This window comes from Erythrolamprus reginae, chromosome 8 (assembly GCF_031021105.1).
Source record: "Erythrolamprus reginae isolate rEryReg1 chromosome 8, rEryReg1.hap1, whole genome shotgun sequence".
NCBI lineage: Eukaryota > Metazoa > Chordata > Lepidosauria > Squamata > Dipsadidae > Erythrolamprus > Erythrolamprus reginae.
Genome location: NC_091957.1, coordinates 5,654,787 through 5,676,945, shown reverse-complemented (window position 1 = coordinate 5,676,945; position 22,159 = coordinate 5,654,787). Strand labels below are relative to the sequence as shown.

At 43.8% G+C, this 22,159-nt stretch overlaps 1 protein-coding gene across 1 annotated transcript in view; it reads right to left on the bottom strand.

The window, feature by feature from the left end:
- Positions 1–1,023: 1,023 nt before the first annotated feature.
- Positions 1,024–22,159, bottom strand: part of LOC139170933 (stomatin-like) — a 30,443-nt gene continuing 9,307 nt past the window's right edge. The window contains 7 exon segments of the mRNA XM_070758560.1: positions 1,024–3,244; positions 3,246–3,299; positions 5,871–6,005; positions 7,679–7,882; positions 12,561–12,643; positions 13,481–13,553; positions 15,974–16,077. Of these exon segments, the coding sequence (XP_070614661.1) occupies positions 3,104–3,244; positions 3,246–3,299; positions 5,871–6,005; positions 7,679–7,882; positions 12,561–12,643; positions 13,481–13,553; positions 15,974–16,077 (794 nt within the window). The 3' untranslated portion in view covers positions 1,024–3,103.

The window sequence follows — 22,159 nt, the reverse complement described above, 5'->3', positions numbered from 1 at the left end:
CCCTTTTTCAAACTTCCTTCTTCCCTTCTCCTTCTTTCCTTTCTTCCTCCCTTTCTCTTCCCTTCTCCTTCCTTCTTCCCTTCTCCTCCCTCCCTTTCCATTCCCCTTTTCTTCCTTCCTTCTTCCTTTCTCCTTCCTTCCTTCACCTCTTTCTCTTCCCATCTCCTTCCTTCTTCCCTTCTCTACCCTCCCTCCATTTCTCTTCCCTTCTCCTTCCTCCCTCCCTCTTTCCTTCTCCTTCTTTCCTTCCTCTCTTCTCTACCCTCCCTCTCTCTCTTCCCTTCTTCCTTCCTTCCTTCTTTCCTTCTCCACCCTCCCTCCCTCCCTTTCCCTTCCTTCCTTCTTCCTTCCTTCTTCCCTTCTCCTTCCTTCTTCCCTTTTCCTTCTCTCCCTCCCCCCTTTCTCTTCTCTTCTCCTCCCTTCCTTCATTCTTCCCATCTCTTTCTTCTCTCCTTTCTTCCTTTCCATGTCTTCCCTCCCTTCCCCTCTTCCTCCCTCCTGCAAATCCGGAGAACAGAAAGTACCCCCAAAAGGCCTGTATATTTTGGGCAAAGAGAGAGCTCCTCCCCAGGCACATGGACGAGATAAGAGGCTGTCAAAAGATAGACAGACACCCCCACCATCACCCGTCCCCAAGGTCTAATGAATATAAAAGGAATATAAACATTCTGGCGGCAATCTAGTATCCTCTCCTTTGTTAATTACAGCTCTGATGCTGCCAGCTCTATTCAATTACTTGCAAACATCCTTGAGACTTATTTTTCAGGCTGGCTTGAGATAACGCAGAGATAAAAATCTAAAACCCAGCAAGGTTTGGAAATCTTTCCCTCTGGGCACGGTCAGCGCAGGAGGAAAGGACTCGGCTATATCTCAGGGCAAAATACGGACGGGTGAGGCCAGCAGTTGTTCTGCAGAGAGATAGATGAGATAGATGTTCAGAGAGAGAGAGAGAACCAAGGCCTCCGAAAAATACCTTCCTTTTCAAGAAAACGTTGGCCAAGGACTTCAGAAACAGAAACACAATAAAAGGGGAAAAAAGACATTTATTAGGTCAGCTGATAAACAAGGACACTTTAGAATTTAGATTCACTTTTTTTACTGACAATTCCCCCAATACACACACACATATTTTTTATACATGATATAAGAGCACTTTGGGTAAATGGGTTTAAAGAAAAGTTTCTTTGGATTTTTGGTATGTCTATGTGTTGCCTTCTCCCTGGGAAGAGACACCTTCATTTGGATTCATTGTGAGCTCAATTAAAATTACCATAATTTCGGAGAAATATGAAGGACGATCTCTGATATTTCAACACAGGTTCCTTTGTTCGGACAATTGAACAGCCTTCAAACATTCATCCAACCTGTGGTTTTTTTTCTAACCTGTTTCCCTGTTCTTAACACTTAACACACAATGCTGAATACAATGATTACAATGAACCACAACACTATTTACTCATAATGATCTATAGTTCTGATTACAGCCAGATACCAAGTTTACAAAACACACAATGCAAATATACAGAGATACGGGCTAAAAATCAGCATGGTACAGTATATAAGCAAAAAGCTGAGATTTAGCACAAACATTGTACTGACTTGAAAGGAAGTTTATTGGGATTCATTGGTCGTTCAGAGGAATATTTTAAAATTGCTGAGAACGTGGAAATTAGAAACAGTCACCGTCATGTTAAATTAAGCTTCCTTTCAGGTAGATACTTAACATGCAGCTGATCACAGACCTCTTAAAAATATATGCGGAGCTTCTTAGCTTTTAGGAAATAATAAATTTAAGCTCAGCTAAAGATTCGAAGGCACCAGCCTCATTTCTGGCAATGAGATTATCTTCTTTATGGTTATATTTTTCTGGAGGGGGGGAAAAAAATCCAAACCAGGAAATGAAATACTTTCATCTTTTTTAAGGACGGTTTAAAGGCAACTCTCTGTTTTTCTATTTTAAAAAATGTACATAGCAAAACCAGATAATTGGGTTTGGAGATCACTAAGGCAAGGAGACACCGGTGTGTAACCTAAACATAACATGAAGCTAACAAGCACGTTGTCTCCATAACGACAATCTGTGCGTTATTAAAATCTCATGACAACAAGGCCGCTACGGAATATCTAGTTTCTCATACCGTAAGCTGTCTCTCAAGAGAGAAACAAACGAAATATTTTTGTTGACAAATTTTTTTTTTCCAAAACCCAGACTCTAAATAATTCTTTTACTCTCCCTCCAAATATTTAACAGGTAGAAGGCACTCCGATATATGTATATATACATATATATACACACTGTATGTACTGTATATATAATCTCATATATATTCAGTATATATATATATATATATATATATATATAATCTTTTTAACCCCTTCCCTATAGACTTTTTGCATGAAGGAGGAAAAACAATTTATGGCTTTGAGAAATAGATGGGTCAGGTTACAGAAAGGAGAGAGTTATCTTGTAAGTCTGAATGTGAGAGGTGAATTTATAATTGTAATAAGTGCTGTAAAAAAAAGATCAGAAGTTACTTCTGGCTAACTTTTTTCCTTCCTTTTCTCGACCTTCGCTTTCTTTCTTCTTTGTCTTCCTTGATATTAGTTTGAATTCGGTTCTGCCTTCCTTTTTGAAAAAGCTTAAAGTAAAAATGATGTATGAGTATATTATAAAGAAACCCCTCTTTAAAAGGAGAGATTCAACTGGGAAATAAGGATAATTTTTTTTCTGGCAGTGGGAGCAATCAATCCATGGAACATAAGTTGCCTTCGGAAGTTGTGGGAGCTACATCCCTGGAAGCTTTCAAGAAAAGCCATCGATCAGAAATGGTGTAGGCCAGGGTCTCCTGCTTGGGTCGGGGGTTGGACTAGATGACCTACAAGGTCCCTTCCAACTCTGTTAATCTTATAATATTTTAGAATGAGAAGCAAAAGGGGCCTTCTATTATTTATCCAGAGGGACAAGGCAGAGAATCCAGTTGGCGGGCAAAATACTGAGGAACTCTACATGGTTGCAATTTCTCTCCTAGCCAACGTTTGCTTTTAATCTAGCTCCCCACCCAAGGCCCCGTCTCGGTTTCGCCAACATGGCTGCTGTCTTCCGCTAGTGGCGCATTTGCATAATCCCTTGCAGCAGGTCCATAGGGAGCGGGAAGACGATGGTGGAATTCTTCTCGGCGGCAATGGTGGTGAGCGTCTGCAGGTAGCGGAGTTGGAGGGCGGCGGGAGACTCTGAAATGACGATTTGAGGCTTCCTTAAGGGCCCGAGAGGCATTCATTTCGCCCTCGGCAGCGATGACCTGGAAGGGAAAAGGGGAAAAAAAGGGGGGGGATCCGATAAGTTCTAGAACAGCGGGTGGTGACGTTGAATTTTTTAAATTACCTATTCTGTGGGTGTGGCTTGGTGAGTGTGGCTTGGTGGGCATGGCAGGGGAAGGATACTGCAAAATCTCCATTCCCACCAGTGGGAGATAGCAGCTGCAAGGGTGGGCAGCAGGCAGGACGGGGTGGAATGCAGTTTCACCGGCAAAAATGAAGATGTGTGCCTGGATTACTGGTCTCTGCTTGGCTCTCCTTTTTCCCCCTGCTGCTGCGTCTACGCTCCTTGCTTTTTTCCTCTTTCCTCCTTCCTGGCCTTGGACGAGCTTCCCTCTCTCCTGCCCGGCTCCCCTCCAGCTCACACGGCCCCCTCCCACCTGAGGTACAAGCAGAAGGCGTGGGTGGCATCATTTATGCTTCTGGCAGCACCCGTTCACCTAGCTACCCAGCCTGAGGCGGGGGGGGAGCGACCCAGGAAGGAGAGCGCAGGAAACACGAAGCAAATTGTTACCCAGCGAGCGACACTGGTAAGGGTTGTAAGTCGAGGACTTAACAGTTCACTTGAACGATAATGATTGTTCAAGCCACTCCCACCTGGTCACATGGCCAGCAGGCCACTCCTACCCAGTCACATGACCATCAAGCCACACCCACAAAATAATCCCCATTCACAAAATAATCCACAGCCACAGTGTGGCAGTAAAAATTTTGGCTGCCATTACTGAGTAGACGGTGTGGTCAGATGCTCTGTCCTGGTACGAAATTCCGGGATGGTCACGCAGCTGGGCATTTCCGATGCGCCCCTGCGCACATACCTCCGCATGAAATTTGGCTTCTTTTTTGGACATAAACTGTTTCAACTCCTACCGTCAAAACGTCGGTACAGAGCACTGCATACCAAGACAACTAGACACAAGGATGCCATCACTCTGCTAAACAAATAATTCCCTCAACACTGTCAAACTATTTAATGAGTCTGCACTACTATTGCTACTAATTTTCTCTCATCATTCCTATCACCCATTTCCTCCCACTTATGACTGTATGGCTGTGACTTGTTGCTTGTATCCTTAAGATTTATATGAATGTTGATTTGTTTTCTCATTGCTTATTTGACCCCTATGACAATCATTAAGCGTTGCATCTCATGATTCTTGACAAATGTACCTTTTCTTTTATGTACACTGAGAGCATCTGCACCCAAGACAAATTCTTTGTGTGTCCAATCACACTTGGCCAATAAAGAATACTATTCTATTCTAACAAAAACCTGGAGTGCAGTTTGTTTGTAAACAAATAAACAAAAACCTGGAACACAGTCACCCACATTCCACACTTTTTACAAATAAACTTCTACATCTTCTGATTTTACCTTTGGGATACCCAGTTTCCTTCCTCAATTAGCCAAAGTTAATTGTCTGTTTAACAAAGGGTGGATTAAAAGGTTAAGCAGGGTATGTCATGGAGGACAAATACTACGTATGGGGAGGGTAGGTATGAGGTGTTCAGAAGAATCGGTCCAAAGTTGTGGCGGATAGATAGGATCTAGATTTCAGGATTACCCTCCTCGCTAGCATTAAATCTGCACTTCTATTTCTACTAGGTTTTTTTCTCATCATTCCTATCACCCATTTCCTCCCACTTAGGACTGCATGGCTGTAACTTGTTGCTTGTATCCTAAGAGTTTTATTAATATTGATTGTTTCTTCATTGCTTATTTGACCCCTATGACAATCATTAAGTGTTGTACCACCTGATTCTTGACAAATATATTTTTTTCTTTTATGTACGCTGAGAGCACCTGCACCAAGACAAATTCCTTGGGTGTCCAATCACACTCGGCCAATAAAGAATTCTATCCTGTTCTGTTCTGTTCTATTCTATATTTGCTTCGCCTGGTGTGCTGCTGTCTTCCTGTTTTCTGCTGTGGTGACATTACAACAACCACACAAAGGGGCTTAAACTTCGTGGTTTTCCTGAGCACCTGCGGAGTGGCACATATTTACGTCAACCGAAGCCCTGCATGTTACAACAGGCCTTTGGTACTCCTAAGACACGGATCTGGTTTAAATGAAGTTCCACGCCTATTCAAATAGCAATTCCAGACTTTTAATCACCGCTCAATTCTGAATGTGTTTCCCAATCGGTGGGGGGGGGGGCTGGAAATGTCCACTGATTTGACATCTGAAAATGGCCAGATAGGTAGCGGAGTTGGAGGGCGGCTATCCTATCCTATTCTATTCTATTCTATTCTACCCCATTCCTTTCCATTCCATTCCATTCTATTCTATTCTATTCTATTCCATTCCATTCCCTCTTCTTTTCTCTTATTCCCTTCTCTTCTCTTTCCTTCCCTTCCATTCTATTCTATTCTAACATTGATAATGTCACCTAGTTCGGGTCACGAAACATCTGCAGGGAAACCACCAAGTTCAGAGAGCACCAAGGGCCCCTCATTTCAACCCTGATCTACAAAACATTCCCTTCTGTGGAAACATCAGGTGTATTTCCTTCCCACCCCGAGAGGATCAAATGAAACAGAGGTGACCCACCTTCGCCCTGGCTTCTCGAGCAGCTTCTGCTTCAGCCGCCATGGCCCTTTGAAGCTGGATGGGTAACTTCACATCCTTGATTTCCACCCGTTCCACTTTTATGCCCCAGTCGTCCGTGGCATCGTCCAACGTGGCCTGTTTGGAAGGAAGGAACGAAGAAAAGAGGGGAGGAGATGGGAAGAGAAAGGGAGGGAAGGAGAGAGGGAGGAGGAGGGAAGGAGAGAGATAAGGGAAGATAGGAAGGAAAGAAGGAAAGGAAAGAGGGAAGGAAATGGGAAGAGAAAGGGAGGGAAGGAGAGAGGGAGGAGGAGGGAAGGAGAGAGATAAGGGAAGATAGGAAGGAAAGAAGGAAGGAATGAAAGAAGGAAAGAATGAAAGAGGGAAGGAGATGGGAAGAGAAAGGAAGGAGAGAGGGAGGAGAAAGGAAGGAGAGAGATAAGGGAAGATAGGAAGGAAAAAAGGAAGGAATGAAAGAAGGAAAGAAGGAAAGAGGGAAGGAGATGGGAAGAGAAAGGGAGGGAAGGAGAGAGGGAGGAGAAAGGAAGGAGAGAGATAAGGGAAGGAAGGAAGGAAAGAAGGAAAGAAGGAAAGAGGGAAGGAAATGGGAAGAGAAAGGGAGGGAAGGAGAGAGGGAGGAGGAGGGAAGGAGAGAGATAAGGGAAGATAGGAAGGAAAGAAGGAAGGAATGAAAGAAGGAAAGAAGGAAAGAGGGAAGGAGATGGGAAGAGAAAGGGAGGGAAGGAGAGAGGGAGGAGGAGGGAAGGAGAGAGATAAGGGAAGATAGGAAGGAAAGAAGGAAGGAATGAAAGAAGGAAAGGAAAGAGGGAAGGAAATGGGAAGAGAAGGTGAGGGAAGGAGAGAGATAAGGGAAGATAGGAAGGAAAGAAGGAAGGAATGAAAGAAGGAAAGAAGGAAAGAAAGAAGGAAAGAAGGAAAGAGGGAAGGAGATGGGAAGAGAAAGGGAGGGAAGGAGAGAGGGAGGCGGAAGGAAGGAGAAAGATAAGGGAAGGAAGGAAGGAAGAGAAAGGTGGGGAAGAAAGAGGGAGGAAAGAAGGAAAGGAAAGAGATGAGAAGGAAGGAGAAAAGGAAATGGGAAGAAGGAAAGAAGTGAATGAAAAGCAACAGAAAGCTTGGGCTCAATAGTGGGCATGTCAGGGACCAGCCATAAATTCCACCACCCTTGAAAAATATTAATTCCCACTTCTTCCAGAAGCCTTTTTTAAAAAAGTGGCTTGTATCTTCAGGACAGCTTCCGTTCCATCGATGGCAATACTGTATTGGGTTTCTCCTGGTACGGGCCACTCTGCATGTGACTGGCGGGTGGGCACATGCGCCCGTATGACATTTGTCTTCTGCACATGCACAGGAAGTCAGATGTTTTGAGGGGGTTTTGCTCTTTTTTGCGGTTTTTTGGAAAGTTTTTGCTATTTTTGCAAAAAAAATTGCAATTTTTGCATATTTTTTGGCATATTTTTTTGCAATTATTTTATTTCTTCACATGCAGAAACCATAGAAAACCAGCCAAATTTTGTGCAAGGGGTTGGCAGGGTTTTTGCAATTTCTTTGAGATTTTTTTGCAGGGTTTTGGCAATTTTTGGCAATATTTTTGCAATTTTGGGGGCAATTTTCTGAGCATGCGTGGAAGCAAAAAACCCCGCAGAAAAATGGTGGGATCTCATGCACACAAGCATCTTTGCATGAGATTTATGTGCATGCCCACCAGCCAGTCATGCAGAGCTGTGCACGCAACCACACGTGGTGACAGAGAACCCTTGCCTGATTGACAGACGTTCCAATTGGGGTTCTACCTGCATGCTGTGAGCAATTTCTTCCCGGTCGGAGAGGATCTGAGAAAGATTCTTGGTCCCCAGCACGTTCCGGAGAGTAGTCTGGGCCAGGAGCCGAGTCGCCGAGTCGGCGTTGGTGATGTTGGCCACGGCCAGGGTGGCGTTCTGCACTCGGTAGTAGACAACCCCATCCACGTTGACCGTCACGGAGTCTTTGGTGAGGATCTGAAGGAGGAGAAGGAGGAGGAGGAGAAGAAGGCCCATAGAGTCAGCGCTTGTTGACGAACTCTTAATAAGACTGACGCAGCAGCTTATTTCCAAACAAACAGAGAGAGAGAGAGACAGACAGCTGGCTTTGGGGAAATCAGCTAATTAGTCAAAGAAGTCCTGGACTGTTTTCATAATCCAAACAATTCTTCCCTTACGGGTTTTCAGCTGTTGGCCTTTACTTGTCAACACTTTGGGTGAATGAACTCTTATTAGTATGTCTAGGTATTAGTTGGCCTTCTCCTGGTCCCGTCGACTAAACAATGTCATTTGGCAGGCCCCAGGGGAAGAGCCTTCTCTGTGGCAGCCCCGGCCCTCTGGAATCAACTCCCCCCAGAGATTAGAACTGCCCCCACCCTCCTTGTCTTTCGTAAACTACTCAAAACCCACCTATACCACCAGGCATGGGGGAGTTGAGACACCTTCCCCCCAGGCTCTTTATATTTTATGTTTGGTATGTATGTGTTGTTTGGTTTTTAAATATGATAGGGTTTTATATGCTTCTTTTTCAATACATTAGATTTGTTTAGCTATAATATTGTTTTTTATTATTGTTGTGAGCTGCCCCGAGTCTTCAGAGAGGGGCGACATACAAATCTAATAAATTATTGTTGTTGTTGTTATTATTATTATTATTATTATTATTATTATTATTATTAACCCTTCAACACACTTTAAAACAGAGTTTATATAGGAATGTAGGCTATTCAGACAATGAAACAGACTTAATATCAATATAACAATATTATTATTTACAAGTGACTTTAGTGACTTTTAATTATTAGATTTGTTATATATTGTGTTATTATTGCTGTGAGCCGCCCCGAGTCTGCGGAGAGGGGTGGCATAAAAATCTAATAAATAATAATAATAAAAATAATAAGTGGCAAAATAAGCAATACACATATAATACTATTAATCATTTACAAACCACTTACACAGCAACAATACAGCACACAGCAAATATATCTTTAATTAACAAATAACTCCCCCCAAGAGGAATGGTGTTGGCTCCCTCTTATGACCAACCTGCAAATGTTACTTAAAAGAGGAGTCTTTACATTATACAAACTGACATTGTTAGTTCCTGTATGGCAACACCCAACCAGGTTACGTACAGTATACTAACAAACCCTCACTGCCTTCTAGCACAGAGGACGTTGCCTATTTGGGTAATGAAACATCTACAAGGAAACAACCGAGCTCAGTGAGCAAAAACAGAGAAACCCAGATAAGCAGCGATTAATACCAGATAAACAATCCAACAGAAAACAATAGCTTAATCAAGGAAGTAGCAAGAGGGGAATAAACACACTCCTGTCAACCATGTTAGGGTAAGCCACTAGTGTATAGAGAAGAAACCCCACTCCGTAGCACTGATGATGTCACCTAGTTAGGTAAGGAAACGTCTGCAAAAAAAATTACAACCAAGCTCGGGGAGTATCACGGACTCCACAGAAAAAGATGATCTATATCATTTCAGATAAATGGCTTTCCATCCTCTTCTTCAAAACCTCCAGGGATGGCGCGCCCATGACCTCTGAAGGCGAGTTGTTCTACTGGTTAATCACTGAATACACAATAACAGAATTTACACCTGTGATGGTGAACCTATGGCATGCGTGCCACAGGTGGCACATGAAACCATACGGGAGGGCACGGGAGACTTTTTCGACACTGTAGTCCTCAGAGTGGGGCAGCATAGAAGTCAAATAAATAAGTAAGTAAGTAAGTAAGTAAGTAAGTAAGTAAGTAAGTAAGTAAGTAAGTTGGGTTTGGCAATATATAAAATGAACCAACAATGTATGTTTACATGTATTGGAACACTATTGCTTTAAGAGTTAGTATTATGGATGTCCACAAGAGGGAGCGAGAAGCTTAATTCTCTCTCTCTCTGCTATTTCTATTATTTTCTCTGGGACTGCTGTAGTAGAAAGTGTGTGTTAAACGCCAGTTTATATATTTGTAAGCTGAATTAATAAGATTTATAGTATTGTATATGTATTGGCTGATTTAACTGTGTATGACTAGGACCGTTCTTGACTAAGATATTTGTCAAAGTAAATAATAATTTATACACTTAATGTGTATAAGGTTGTATTACTAAACCATTACTCAATAATTCCTCTGAAGGAGCTGCTGATTCAGTTCTACAGAGGAATCATTGAGTCTGTCATCTGCACCTCTATAACTGTCTGGTTTGGTTCTGCAACCCAACAAGACCGACACAGACTTCAGAGGAGAATCAGAACTGCAGGAAAAAACAATTGCTGCCAACCTGCCTTCCATTGAGGACCTGTATACTGCATGAGTCAAAAAGAGGGCTGAGAAAATATTTACCGACCCCTCGCATCCTGGACATAAACTGTTTCAACTCCTACCCTCAAAATGTCGCTAGAGAGCACTGCACACCAAGACAACTAGACACAAGAACAGTTTTTTCCTGAACGCCCTCAATCTGCTAAACAAATAATTCCCTCAACACTGTCAAACTATTTACTAAGTCTGCACTTCTATTTCTACTAGTTTTTTCTCATCATTCCTATCACCCATTTCCTCCCACTTAGGACTGTAGGACTGTAACTTGTTGCTTGTATCACCCAACCACAGGTGGCCTCATTTTCTCTTGTAATAATCCTTCAATTGTTGTCTCCTATGCATCACTCTACGCATGCGTGGATGTGTCATTAATTCTTGTTCAGAATCCAGGGATGATACAGATGACTGATCTCCTCCTGGGCTGTCTGCCAAACTCCCCTCTTCCCTGTCACTCACGCTTCCTTGGTCAGAGGAGGCTTCGTCGGCAGATTCTACTGGGAGCAAAACAGGCCTGCGGCATGTTGATGTCTCCCCCACATCCACCTCCACATTGCTTGGGGCAGGAGCTGGGCCAGAGCTAACCACAACAATGACAATCATCAAGTGTTGTACCTCATGATTCTTGACCAATCTATATTTTCTTTTATGTACATTGAGAGCATCGGCACCAAGACAAATTCCTTGTGTATCCAATCACACTTGGCCAATAAAGAATTCTATTCTATTACTTGTATCTCTGGGCTATCAGATGGATATCTGCTACAAATCCACTTTTCCTCTGTGTATTTGTATCTTTGACAAGTCAGATCACTTTGCACCGTCCTTAACACCGCCTAGCCGAAGACTGACAGGCACGAGCAAACCAGGAGTATTTTACCCCTGCCTGGCTGTAGTTATGCTTCTTTCATGGATAGGTTCACTCAGCTATGAAACAGCAGGAACGGACCCGGCCGTGGTCATGCTTAGCTTAGCCTTTCTCGGACTCATCGCACCCTGATAAAATATGGTGTGCAGTTATTATAGCAACCGTCAGAGTTCTTTCTATTTTTAGCCATGTCAACAAGGCAATTACAGGGCATTTGGGCTTCCCGTTGTTCCGGAGTGGAACGTGAGATGCCTGCCCCGATATTTTTTTTTCAGGACAAATGCTGCTTCTGATTTAGGACAGGGATACAAAAACAAAACACACAAGGCCCCTAATCTGTGCTGGTTTTTCTTCGCAGGAACAACACTGAAATATGATTCATTGGTGTTTTTTGTTCATGGGGCAAAATGCTCTCAAGGTAGACAGAGACAGAATATTATAAATGCGAGGAGGAGGAAAAGAAGAAGAGGAGGAAGAAGGAGGAGGAAGGAGAAGAAGAGGAGGAGGAGGAGGAGGAAAAAGAGGAGGAAAAGAGGAGGAAGACAATGAAGAAGGAGGAGGAAGGAGAAAAGGAGGAAGCAGGAGGAGGAGAAAGAAGAGAAAGAGGAAAAGGGGAAAGGAAAAGAAGAAGAGGAGGAGGAAGAGGAGGAGGAAGGAGGAGGAGAGGAGGAGGCAGGAGAAGGAGGAAGAAGAGGAGGAAAAGGGAAAGGGAAAGAAGAAGAGGAGGAGGAAGAGGAGGAAGAAGGAGGAAGAGGAAAAAGGAAAAGGAAAAGAAGAAGAGAAGGAAGAAGAAGGAGGAGGGTGAGAAGAAGAAGAGGAGGAAGATAAGGAAGAAGGAGGAGAGGGGGGGGAGGAGGAGGAGGAAGAAGAGAAAAAGGGAAAGGGAAAAGGGAAAGAAGAAGAGGAGGAGGAAGAAGGAGGAAGAGGAGGAAGAAGAAGGAGAGGAGAAGGGAGGAGAAGGAGGAAGAAGAGGAGGAAAAGGGAAAGGAAAAAAAGAAGAGGAAGAGGAAGAGGAGGAAGAAGGAGGAGGAGGAAAAAGGAAAAGGGAAAGAAGAAGAGAAGGAAGAAGGAGGAGGATGAGAAGAAGAGGAGGAGGAAGATAAGGAAGAAGGAGAAAAAGAAGGAGGAGGAGGATGACAAGAAAGATCTCCATAAACTCAGATGCCAAGCATTTAACCCTTTCAGTTCATTGTGCAGAGTCCCCCAATTTTCTTAGCCCCCCACTAAAAGCAGATCAAGGAAGCTCTGCAGGAACACACACACACACACACCCTACACCAAGTTATGCAGCTTTGAGCGGAACTGGCATTTCAACGGCAACCTTTGCAACAGCCATGTGGACTGGGGAATCCGGCGGGAGGTGGGGAGCACCAGAGGCTATTTATATCCAGAATGATGGGGAGGGGGGCACCGATTGGGGAAGCCAAGAGATCAACGAAAGGGAACACTTACTTCCTGCGGCGGAATATCGAACGAGATTGTCCTCATGTCCACTTTGATGATGTTGTCCGTACAAGGCAAGACAAAAAACAGCCCTGCAGGGAGGATGGGGAGAGAATATTGAATTCAGGGTCAGTGGGTAGATGGAAGATACAGGGGTACCTCTACCTAAGAACGCTTCTGCTTACGAACTTTTCTAGATAAGAACCGGGTATTCAAGAACCATTTTCCACTTACAAACCCAAGCCTCCGAAACTGTAACCAGAAAAGGCAGGGAGAAGCCTCTGTGGGGCCTCTCTAGGAATCTCCTGGGAGGAAATGGGGCCGGAAAAGGCAGGGAGAAGCCTTTGTGCGGCTTCTCTAGGAATCTCCTGGGAGGAAACAGGGCCTCCACCCTCCCTGTGGTTTCCCCAATCGCACGCATTATTTGCTTTTACATTGATTCCTATGGGAAAAATTGCTTCTTCTTACAAACCTTTCTACTTAGGAACCTGATCATAGAACGAATTAATTTCACCAGTAGAGGTACCATTGTACTTAATCCAGCTTCCCCTCCTCCCCACACAGTCCCCTCTGTATACCTAGCAATTCCAAAAATGGCCTCCAGAGGCCCCAATTTTTGGTGGGCCTGTTTTTCGCCTTTCTAAGGCTCCAGAGGCTTCCCTGGAACCTGAGGAGGACGAAAACACCATCCCTCGCCTCCCAGAGGCCCCCTGGAAGATGATAACGCCCTCCCAGAGCCTCTGTGCAAGCCAAAAATCAGCTGACTGGCACACACATGCATGTTGGAGCTGAGCTAGGGCAACGGCTCGCATGCCCGGAGATATGGTTCCGCGTGCCACCTCTGGCACCTGTGCCATAGGTTTGGTATCACTGCACTATATGGTCTTCCAGCACACATGCACACACTGCGTGCCATATCTGTAACTCACCTGGTCCCTTTGCCCCTCCTTTTAGGATACGCCCAAGTCTAAAGATGATAGCCCGCTCAAATTCCTTGACGATCTGCAATTGAGATTAGAAAGAGAGCCATGGTTGGCTTGTCCAAGCATTGCTTTAAATAATCTATACACCCCGGTCTATTCCCCACCCCACCAGTCTTCACAACTAGCACAACCTGAGCAGAGTCAGGTTACAAGCGGTGTGCCACAAGGGTCTGTTCTGGGTCCTATTCTTTTTAATATGTTTGTGAGTGACATAGGGGAAGGTTTGGTAGGGAAGGTTTGCCTATTTGCCGATGATTCTAAAGTGTGCAATAGGGTTGATATTCCTGGAGGCGTCTGTAATATGGTAAATGATTTAGCTTTACTAGATAAATGGTCAAAGCAATAGAAACTGCAGTTTAATGTTTCCAAATGTAAAATAATGCACTTGGGGAAAAGGAATCCTCAATCTGAGTATTGTATTGGCAGTTCTGTGTTAGCAAATACTTCAGAAGAAAAGGATTTGGGGGTAGTGATTTCTGACAGTCTCAAAATGGGTGAACAGTGCAGTCAGGCGGTAGGGAAAGCAAGTAGGATACTTGGCTGCATAGCTAGAGGTATAACAAGCAGGAAGAGGGAGATTATGATCCCGCTATATAGAATGCTGGTGAGACCACATTTGGAATACTATGTTCAGTTCTTGGGACCTCACCTACAAAAAGATATTGACAAAATTGAACGGCTCCAAAGACGGGCTACAAGAATGGTGGACGGTCTTAAGCATAAAACGTATCAGGAAAGACTTAATGAACTCAATCTGTATAGTCTGGAGGACAGAAGGAAAAGTGGGGACATGACCGAAACATTTATACATATATTAAAGGGTTAAATAAGGTTCAGGAGGGAAGTGTTTTTAATAGGAAAGTGAACACAAGAACAAGGGGACACAATCTGAAGTTAGTTGGGGGAAAGATCAAAAGCAATGTGAGAAATTATTTTACTGAAAGAGTAGTAGATGCTTGGAACAAACTTCCAGCAGACGTGGTAGATAAATCCACAGTAACTGAATTTAAACATGCCTGGGATAAACATAGATCCATCCTAAGATAAAATACAGAAAATAGTATAAGGGCAGACTAGATGGACCATGAGGTCTTTTTCTGCCGTCAGACTTCTATGTTTCTATGTTTCTATAACATAGAGGAGATGATTGCACAGAGATGTCAAAAACTGTTGGCACACTTAGTTAATTTGTTTTAGCTTGTTTTCATTGTTATACCCTCCGAAAAAGGTTTTTTCCACTCCTGAATGAGGTGCTAACTATCTTTCTGGCTTGCAGGCTTTTTTTCATTGCTACTCTCTCGAAAAGTTTTTTTCTAGCCCTAAGTCTTTGCAGGCTTTTTTTCATTGCTACTCATTCCGAAGAATGTTTTATCCTCCCTAACTAGGGGATAAAATAATGTGCTGAAGCTGACCAGACTAAGGATACTAGCAAGAGAAATACCTGGTAGGCAGATTTTTTTCTCTCCCTATTTTCCTCCCCCAAAACTAAGGTGTGTCTTATACTCCTGTGTGTCTTATACTCTGAAAAATGCGGTATATGATGCCTGTTACCTGTGGCTTTTTAGATGTTGATCCGGGTGTGTTGATGCCTGATTTTTAAGTTGTTGTCTGTCACTTGTTTGTGGTACCCAGCCCTCACTTTCTAAGTTTTTTTATGGTAAATCAGCACTCCTATTGACTGATGAGAGGCCTGTTTCCCAGGCTTCAATCACTTCTCTGGCTGTCTTTGTCCCTGCTCGTCCAACAATCTTAATAGCTTCAAGACTGAATGTGTGTCCTTGTTCGTTGCAATGTGAGGCTATTGGTGAGTTTGGGCACTCCTCATCTGACTGCTTGCAATCTGGTGGTGAGCTCCAGCAAAGGCCTGTCAACTTTGGTGCTATTGGTGTGTCTTTCAAGGCTGCCGCAGGCGCATCCTATGGGCATGCACATGCCCTTCGGTGCAAGATTTTACTTCTGCACAAATCTTATATAAAGACGCTCGTGCGAGCGAACTTTTGCTGATTCTGCATGCGCAGAAGGAAAAAAGTTACCAAAAATTGCCAAAATCTCTCTTGCACAAGCATCTTCGTGTGATCTTTGCCTGCTGCACATGTGCAGAAGTAAAATCTTGCACGGGAACACACATGGGCTGTTGGGCGCATGCATCCTGAAAATTGCTACCGGTATGTAGCCCCTTACTGTTCCAGTAGCAGGCCATTAGCGGTGGGCTCCTCCTCACCCGTCCTACCTACTCACAAGGGCACCAAGTAATTGGCATGGATTACACCAGTGAGTAGGTAGGACAGATGAGCTCCAGCAGGAGTCCGAAAGCTTGGAAGACGAAACCCCTGGTCCCCGGTGACCAGCCCAGATGAGATCCTACAACATTTATCCCAGGACACGTAGTTTCGCCTTTGTTCAGGAATGTTTTGCTTTAAAAAGAAACACACTTTTTACCTTTATGCAAAACCAAATGGACAACGGAGCAGTGGCAACCACTAATATGAATGAAACGATAACCAGGATCCATCCACAAAACCCAAGGCCCCCGGTACCGCCATCTAAAAAAGAAAAAGAGATTTTTCATTTTATGACTCTTCTCGCCACAATTTGAGAAGCAAATTACTGCAGTCCTTAAGCTGGTTGTGTGGTCATCTGGCTTCCCAGTTGAATTTTCTTGCCCAAAGGTCACAAAATAGGGACCCACAGGGACACTTAAAGCTCTACATGGCCTCGAACCAGATTACTTATGGGACCACCTTCTGCTACATGAATCCCAATGACCAGTGAGGTCCCACAGAGTCGGCCTTCTCCAGGTCCCATCAACTAAACAATGTCGCTAGGGGAAGAGCCTTCTCTGTGGGGGCCCCAGCCTTCTGGATCAGCTCCCCCTGGAGATTCACATTGCCCCCACCCTCCATGCCTTCCGTAAGAGTCTCAAGAGTCACTTATGCCACCAGGCCTGGGGCCATTAGATTCTTGCCCCCTGGCCAATGAATGTGTGGAGAAAATGTTGTGTGTATGGAATGATTGGGGTTTTTTATGCTTTTGGGTTTTTTTAGATTTCTCATTAGTTAATTGGATTCAAGATATTGCATATTGTTTATTATATGCTGTGAGACGCCCCGAGTCCTCGGAGAGGGGGAGCATAGAAATCCAATAAATAAATAAATGAAAAAGACGTGAAACGAATGATGAAAATGTGAACTTTGTAAATATACGAATTGTTGTATATTACTAAGTAGAAATACCTTAAGGAAACGGGTGCAGGTCTGTGTTAAAATATTGTGACATTTTAAAAACGAAAAACAATTTATTTATTTATTTATTTATTTATTGGATTTGTATGCCGCCCCTCTCCGGAGACTCGGGGCGGCTAACAGCGACAATAAAACAGTGTACAATAGTAATCTAATACTAAAAACGATTAAAAACCCATTAATATAAAAACCAAACATACATACATACATACCATGCATAGAATTGTAAAGGCCTAGGGGGAAAGAGGATCTCAATTCCCCCATGACTGGCGGCGGAGGTGGGTTTTAAGTTGTTTACGAAAGGCAAGGAGGGTGGGGGCAGTTCTAATCTCTGGGGGGAGTTGGTTCCAGAGGGCCGGGGCCGCCACAGAGAAGGCTCTTCCCTTGGGTCCCGCCAGGCGACATTGCTTAGTTGATGGGACCCGGAGAAGATCCACTCTGTGGGACCTAACTGGTCGCTGGGATTCGTGCAGCAGAAGGCAGTCCCTGAGGTAATCTGGTCCGGTGCCATGAAGGGCTTTATAGGTCATAACCAACACTTTGAATTGTGACTGGAAACTGATCGGCAACCAATGCAGACTGCGGAGTGTTGGTGTAACATGGGCATATTTGGGAAAGCCCATGATTGCTCTCACAGCTGCATTCTGCACAATCTGAAGTTTCCGAACACTTTTCAAAGGTAGCCCCATGTAGAGAGCGTTATAGTAGTCGAGCCTCGAGGTGATGAGGGCATGAGTGACTGTGAGCAATGACTCCTGGTCCAAATAGGTCCGCAACTGGTGCACAAGGCGAACCTGGGCGAACACCCCCTCGCCACAGCTGAAAGATGTTTCTCTAATGTGAGCTGTGGATCGAGGAGGACGCCCAAGTTGCGAACCTTCTCTGAGGGGGCCAGTGATTCTCCCCCCAGGGTAATGGACGGACAGATGGAGTTATCCTTGGGAGGTAAGATCCACAGCCACTCCGTCTTGTCTGGGTTGAGTTTGAGCTTGTTGAGCTTGTTATACTTAAAAATATAAAAAGAAAATTTTAAAAGAAAATAAAAGAAATGAGCAGAATTCACTTTCAGTCATGTGATCCGCAGAGGTTTTCCGCCTGCAGAACGGAACTCAAAATTCAGGAAGTTGAATTTAGTGATTCTGATTTTCATAAAGACCTGTGGAATTGCACGATTAAATCTCTGGTGGATTTACAGGGCAATTATTTTTTCTTCCTTTTGTTTAGTGCTGTTCCTTTCGAGAGCGAAAAAACTACCAGAAAAACTATCGCAGCTTTTTGATTGGGAAAAGAAATGAAGGCAAACAGGAGATCTTGGCAGGAAAACGGAGCCTGGAATTTGGAGGGAGCGATGTTCTCAAAAGAAAGTTCAAGAGTCATGGCTGTGAACCTTCAAACCTTGGAATGAATGTGTGGGAAAGAGGAAGAAAGGAAACAACGATTTTTTTAAAAAAAGCAGGAAGGAAAATGTTAATTAACCACTGGTGGACGCATTTTCCCATGCTAGTTTATTCTCTCTGGCACCACTTGTGAAACAAGCTTGGCCTCAAACATCTCCAAGAAGCCTACAAAGAAGAGAAGGGTGGTTATTTGCTCCGAACCCACATTTGAAAAGCCTCTGCTTAATCATGGCTTAATCCTACTTAGTTACTTAAAAACAATACATCCAGTTGCCCAGAAAAGGAGTTGAATCTACTCAAGCAAAGATTGGACACTCAACTCTTTAGAATGTTTTGATTGGCATTCCTACAAAGGCCCCACTTCCGATTCTGGGTTTCTATAGGGTTTTGGTTTCTTGCACCTAACACGTGACATTGGGGTTAAGTTCAGGTCATAAAGCAGGACGCAAAAAGGTAATAAATGAAAAAGCTACATGGATAAATGGATGTCTCGTTCTAGACTTCCAGATCAATTTCTATTCTTCCTCTTCTTCTTCTTCTTCCTCTTCTTTTTCTTCTACTACTTCTTCCTGTTCTTCTTCTTCCTCCTCTTCTTTCTCTTCCTCCTCTTCCTTCTTGTCCTCCTTATTTATCTTCTCCTTCTTCTTCCCTTTCCCCTTCCTCTTCTCCTTCTCCTCCTTATCTATCTTCTCCTCTTCTTCTTCCTCCTCCTCTTCTCCTCCTCCTCTCTCCTGACCTCCTTATTTATCTTCTCCTTCTCCTTTCTTTTCTCCTTCTCCTACTCCTTCTCCTCCTTATCTATCCTCTCCTTCTCCTCCTCCTCCTTCCTATCCTTATTTACCTTCTCCTTCTCCTCCTTATCTATTTTCTCCTTCTCCTCCTCCTCCCTCCTGTCCTCCTTATTTATCTTCTCCTTCTCCTTTCCTTTCTCCTTCTCCTCCTCCTTCTCCTCCTTATCTATCTTCTCCTCCTCCTCCTCCTCCTCCCCCCTATCCTTATTTATCTTCTCCTTCTCCTACTCCTTCTCCTCCTTATCTATCTTCTCCTTCTTCTCCTCCTCCTTCCTATCCTTATTTATCTTCTCCTTCTCCTACTCCTTCTCCTCCTTATCTATCTTCTCCTCCTCCTCCTCCTCCTCCCTATCCTTATTTATCTTCTCCTTCTCCTACTCCTTCTCCTCCTTATCTATCTTCTCCTTCTTCTCCTCCTCCTTCCTATCCTTATTTATCTTCTCCTTCTCTTTCCCCTTCTCCTCCTCCTCCTCCTTATTTATCTTCCCTCCTTCTCTCTCCCTCCTCCTCCCACTACAATCATGTTTGGAAGCATCTTTATCAAAATTTGGTAAAACCCAACCGATGGCCTTCTATCCTGAAAAACCAAGGGATAAATGACTGCCAAAAATCTGCTATTCAAGCTGCATTTTTAAGATTGAATTTCGGAATCCTATCAAAGCAAGTTGTTCCCACTCATTTGCTTCCGGACTAAGAAGGGAGCATGAAAAATGCAGCATAAATGAACCCAGCGTTAAACAAGGCTGCATTTTGCAGAGTGGCGGGGATCCATACAATATGTTTCAGGAGTGATAAGCTATCAGCGGCAACTATCATCCTTGCAGGTACCAATTTTTATTCATTGTTTGTGCTGGCCAGGATGCTTGGAGCCTTTTTTTTTTTCCCCTCCACGGAAAATCACTTAGCAAAGCATCAAATGTGAAATTGAACGTGTTGTTGCCAAGGTGGTACATATTTAAATGGACCGTCTGTAGTCCAAAGATTTGTTCTTCTAAGAAGGACTTAAGGGAAGCCCGAGGAGCTACGTTTCAGGAGATTGCCGAGAGTCAAAACACAACTTAACAACCACAACAAAAGAAAGGCTTAATCTGAGATGGCAACTACACATTTTCTTTTGGAAAATTAGACTGGTAAGCCAAGGAGGGGATCCCCAATGAAATGCCGAGCCACCGAACCTCAACCCATCCATTGTTATTACATTTTATTACAATTTTTATCAGAAGCAATGTGAGAAAATATTATTTGACTAAAAGAGTAGTAGATGCTTGGAACAAACTACCAGCAGACGTGGTTGGTAAATCCACAGGAACTGAATTTAAACATGCCTGGGATAAACATAGATCCATCCTGAGATAAAATATAGGAAATAGTATAAGGGCAGACGAGATGGACCAGGAGGTCTTTTTTCTGCTGCCAAACTTCTATGTTTCTATGTCCTTGACAAATTAAAAGCATTGAAACCTATTAAAAGATGACAATTAGGATGGACAGAACAATATGTTGCGATCGGTGATGGATTCTCAGTGGACAGTTTGCCTAATTTTGCGTACAGTTCAGGGAAAAAAATATTTTGTACTGGCTGAGAAATTCTGGGAGTTGAAGTCCACAAGTCTTAAAAGTTGCCAGGGTTGGTGACCCCTGCCCTTTATGAGTAATGAATTAATTAATGGAAAAATACAAGTCATAAAAACATTGTTTTGATTCATGTTAATAAACAATGATTAATGTTTATTTAAAAACATTAAGAACATTAAGTACTGCAGATTACTTCTCCTGACTGCTGGCTGCTTGCAATTTGGCAATTTGAATCTCACCAGGCTCCAGGTGGACTCAACCTTCCATCCTTCTGAGGGGGTTAAAATGAGGACCCGGATTCTTGGGGGCAAATGGCTGATTCTGTAAACCGCTTAGGGAGAGAGGAATGCAAAAAATAATGTGAATAGTAATAGCATTTAGACTTACATACCGCTTCCTAGTGCTTTTACAGCCCTCTCTAAGTGGTTTACAGAATCAGCCTCTTGCCCCCAACAATCCAGGTCCTCATTTGACCCACCATGGAAGGATGGAAGGCTGAGTCAACCTTGAGTCGGTGGTGAGATTTGAACTGCTGAACTACAGCTAGCAGTTAGCTGAATTAGCCTGCAGTACTGCACTCTAACCACTGCGCCACCCCGGCAGTATATAAGGTCTAAGTGCTCTTATCTGTCTCTCTGTCTATCTATCATCCGCCATTGTGACACAGTGGTTGGAATGCGGTATTGCAGGCTAATTCTGCCGGCTGCCAGCAGTTCGATTCTCACCAGCTCAAGGTTGACTCAGCCTTCCATCCTTCCGTAAAACGAGGACCCGGTTTATTGGGGTGGGGCAAGATGCTAGCTCTATTAAACCACTTAGCGATGGCTGTGAAGCGGTATATATGTCCAAGTGCTATTGCTATTATAAAAAAGCATAAAAGGGATCAAAATTATTCCCAACGCTAAGAAGGATAAATCTGGTATTCCAAAACTCCCTGTTAGAAAAGCTGTAGTTTCAATGCTCCCCTGTCCAGAGGGTTATTGTCTCAGCTCAAACGGCGTGGTTTTTTTAATTGCAGCCCCCCCTAAAAAAAAAAACCCTACTGCGGGAAGTTCATTGCATCTCCCAAACAGAGGAACCCTCCTTTCCTTTAAAACTTCCTGAACCCTCTGTGCTGTTTCCCAATGGCGACATCAGCCTTGCCAAGGTCAGCCCACGTAATGCTGGCTGAAAGTCCAAAGTTTCCAAGTCCAATGATTTTACACACCCGTAAAAAAAATACAGCTATTCAAGGCTGCCTCAACGGAGAGGAGCTGCAACCAAAGAACGGGGCAGCGGACAGGGCGATGCGCTCTCGTGCGCCAATGCGCCAATCTTCTGCTGCACGAATCCCAGCGACCAGTTAGGTCCCACAGAGTGGGTCTTCTCCGGGTCCCGTCAACTAAACAATGTCGCTTGGCGGGACTCAGGGGAAGAGCCTTCTCTGTGGCAGCCCCGGCCCTCTGGAACCAACTCCCCCCAGAGATTAGAATTGCTCCCACCCTCCTTGCCTTTCGTAAGCTTCTTAAAATCCACCGCTGCCGCCAGGCATGGGGGAACTGAGATACTCTTTCCCCCTAGGCCTTTACAATTTTATGCATGGTATGTCTGTATGTATGTTTGATTTTACAATAAGGGTTT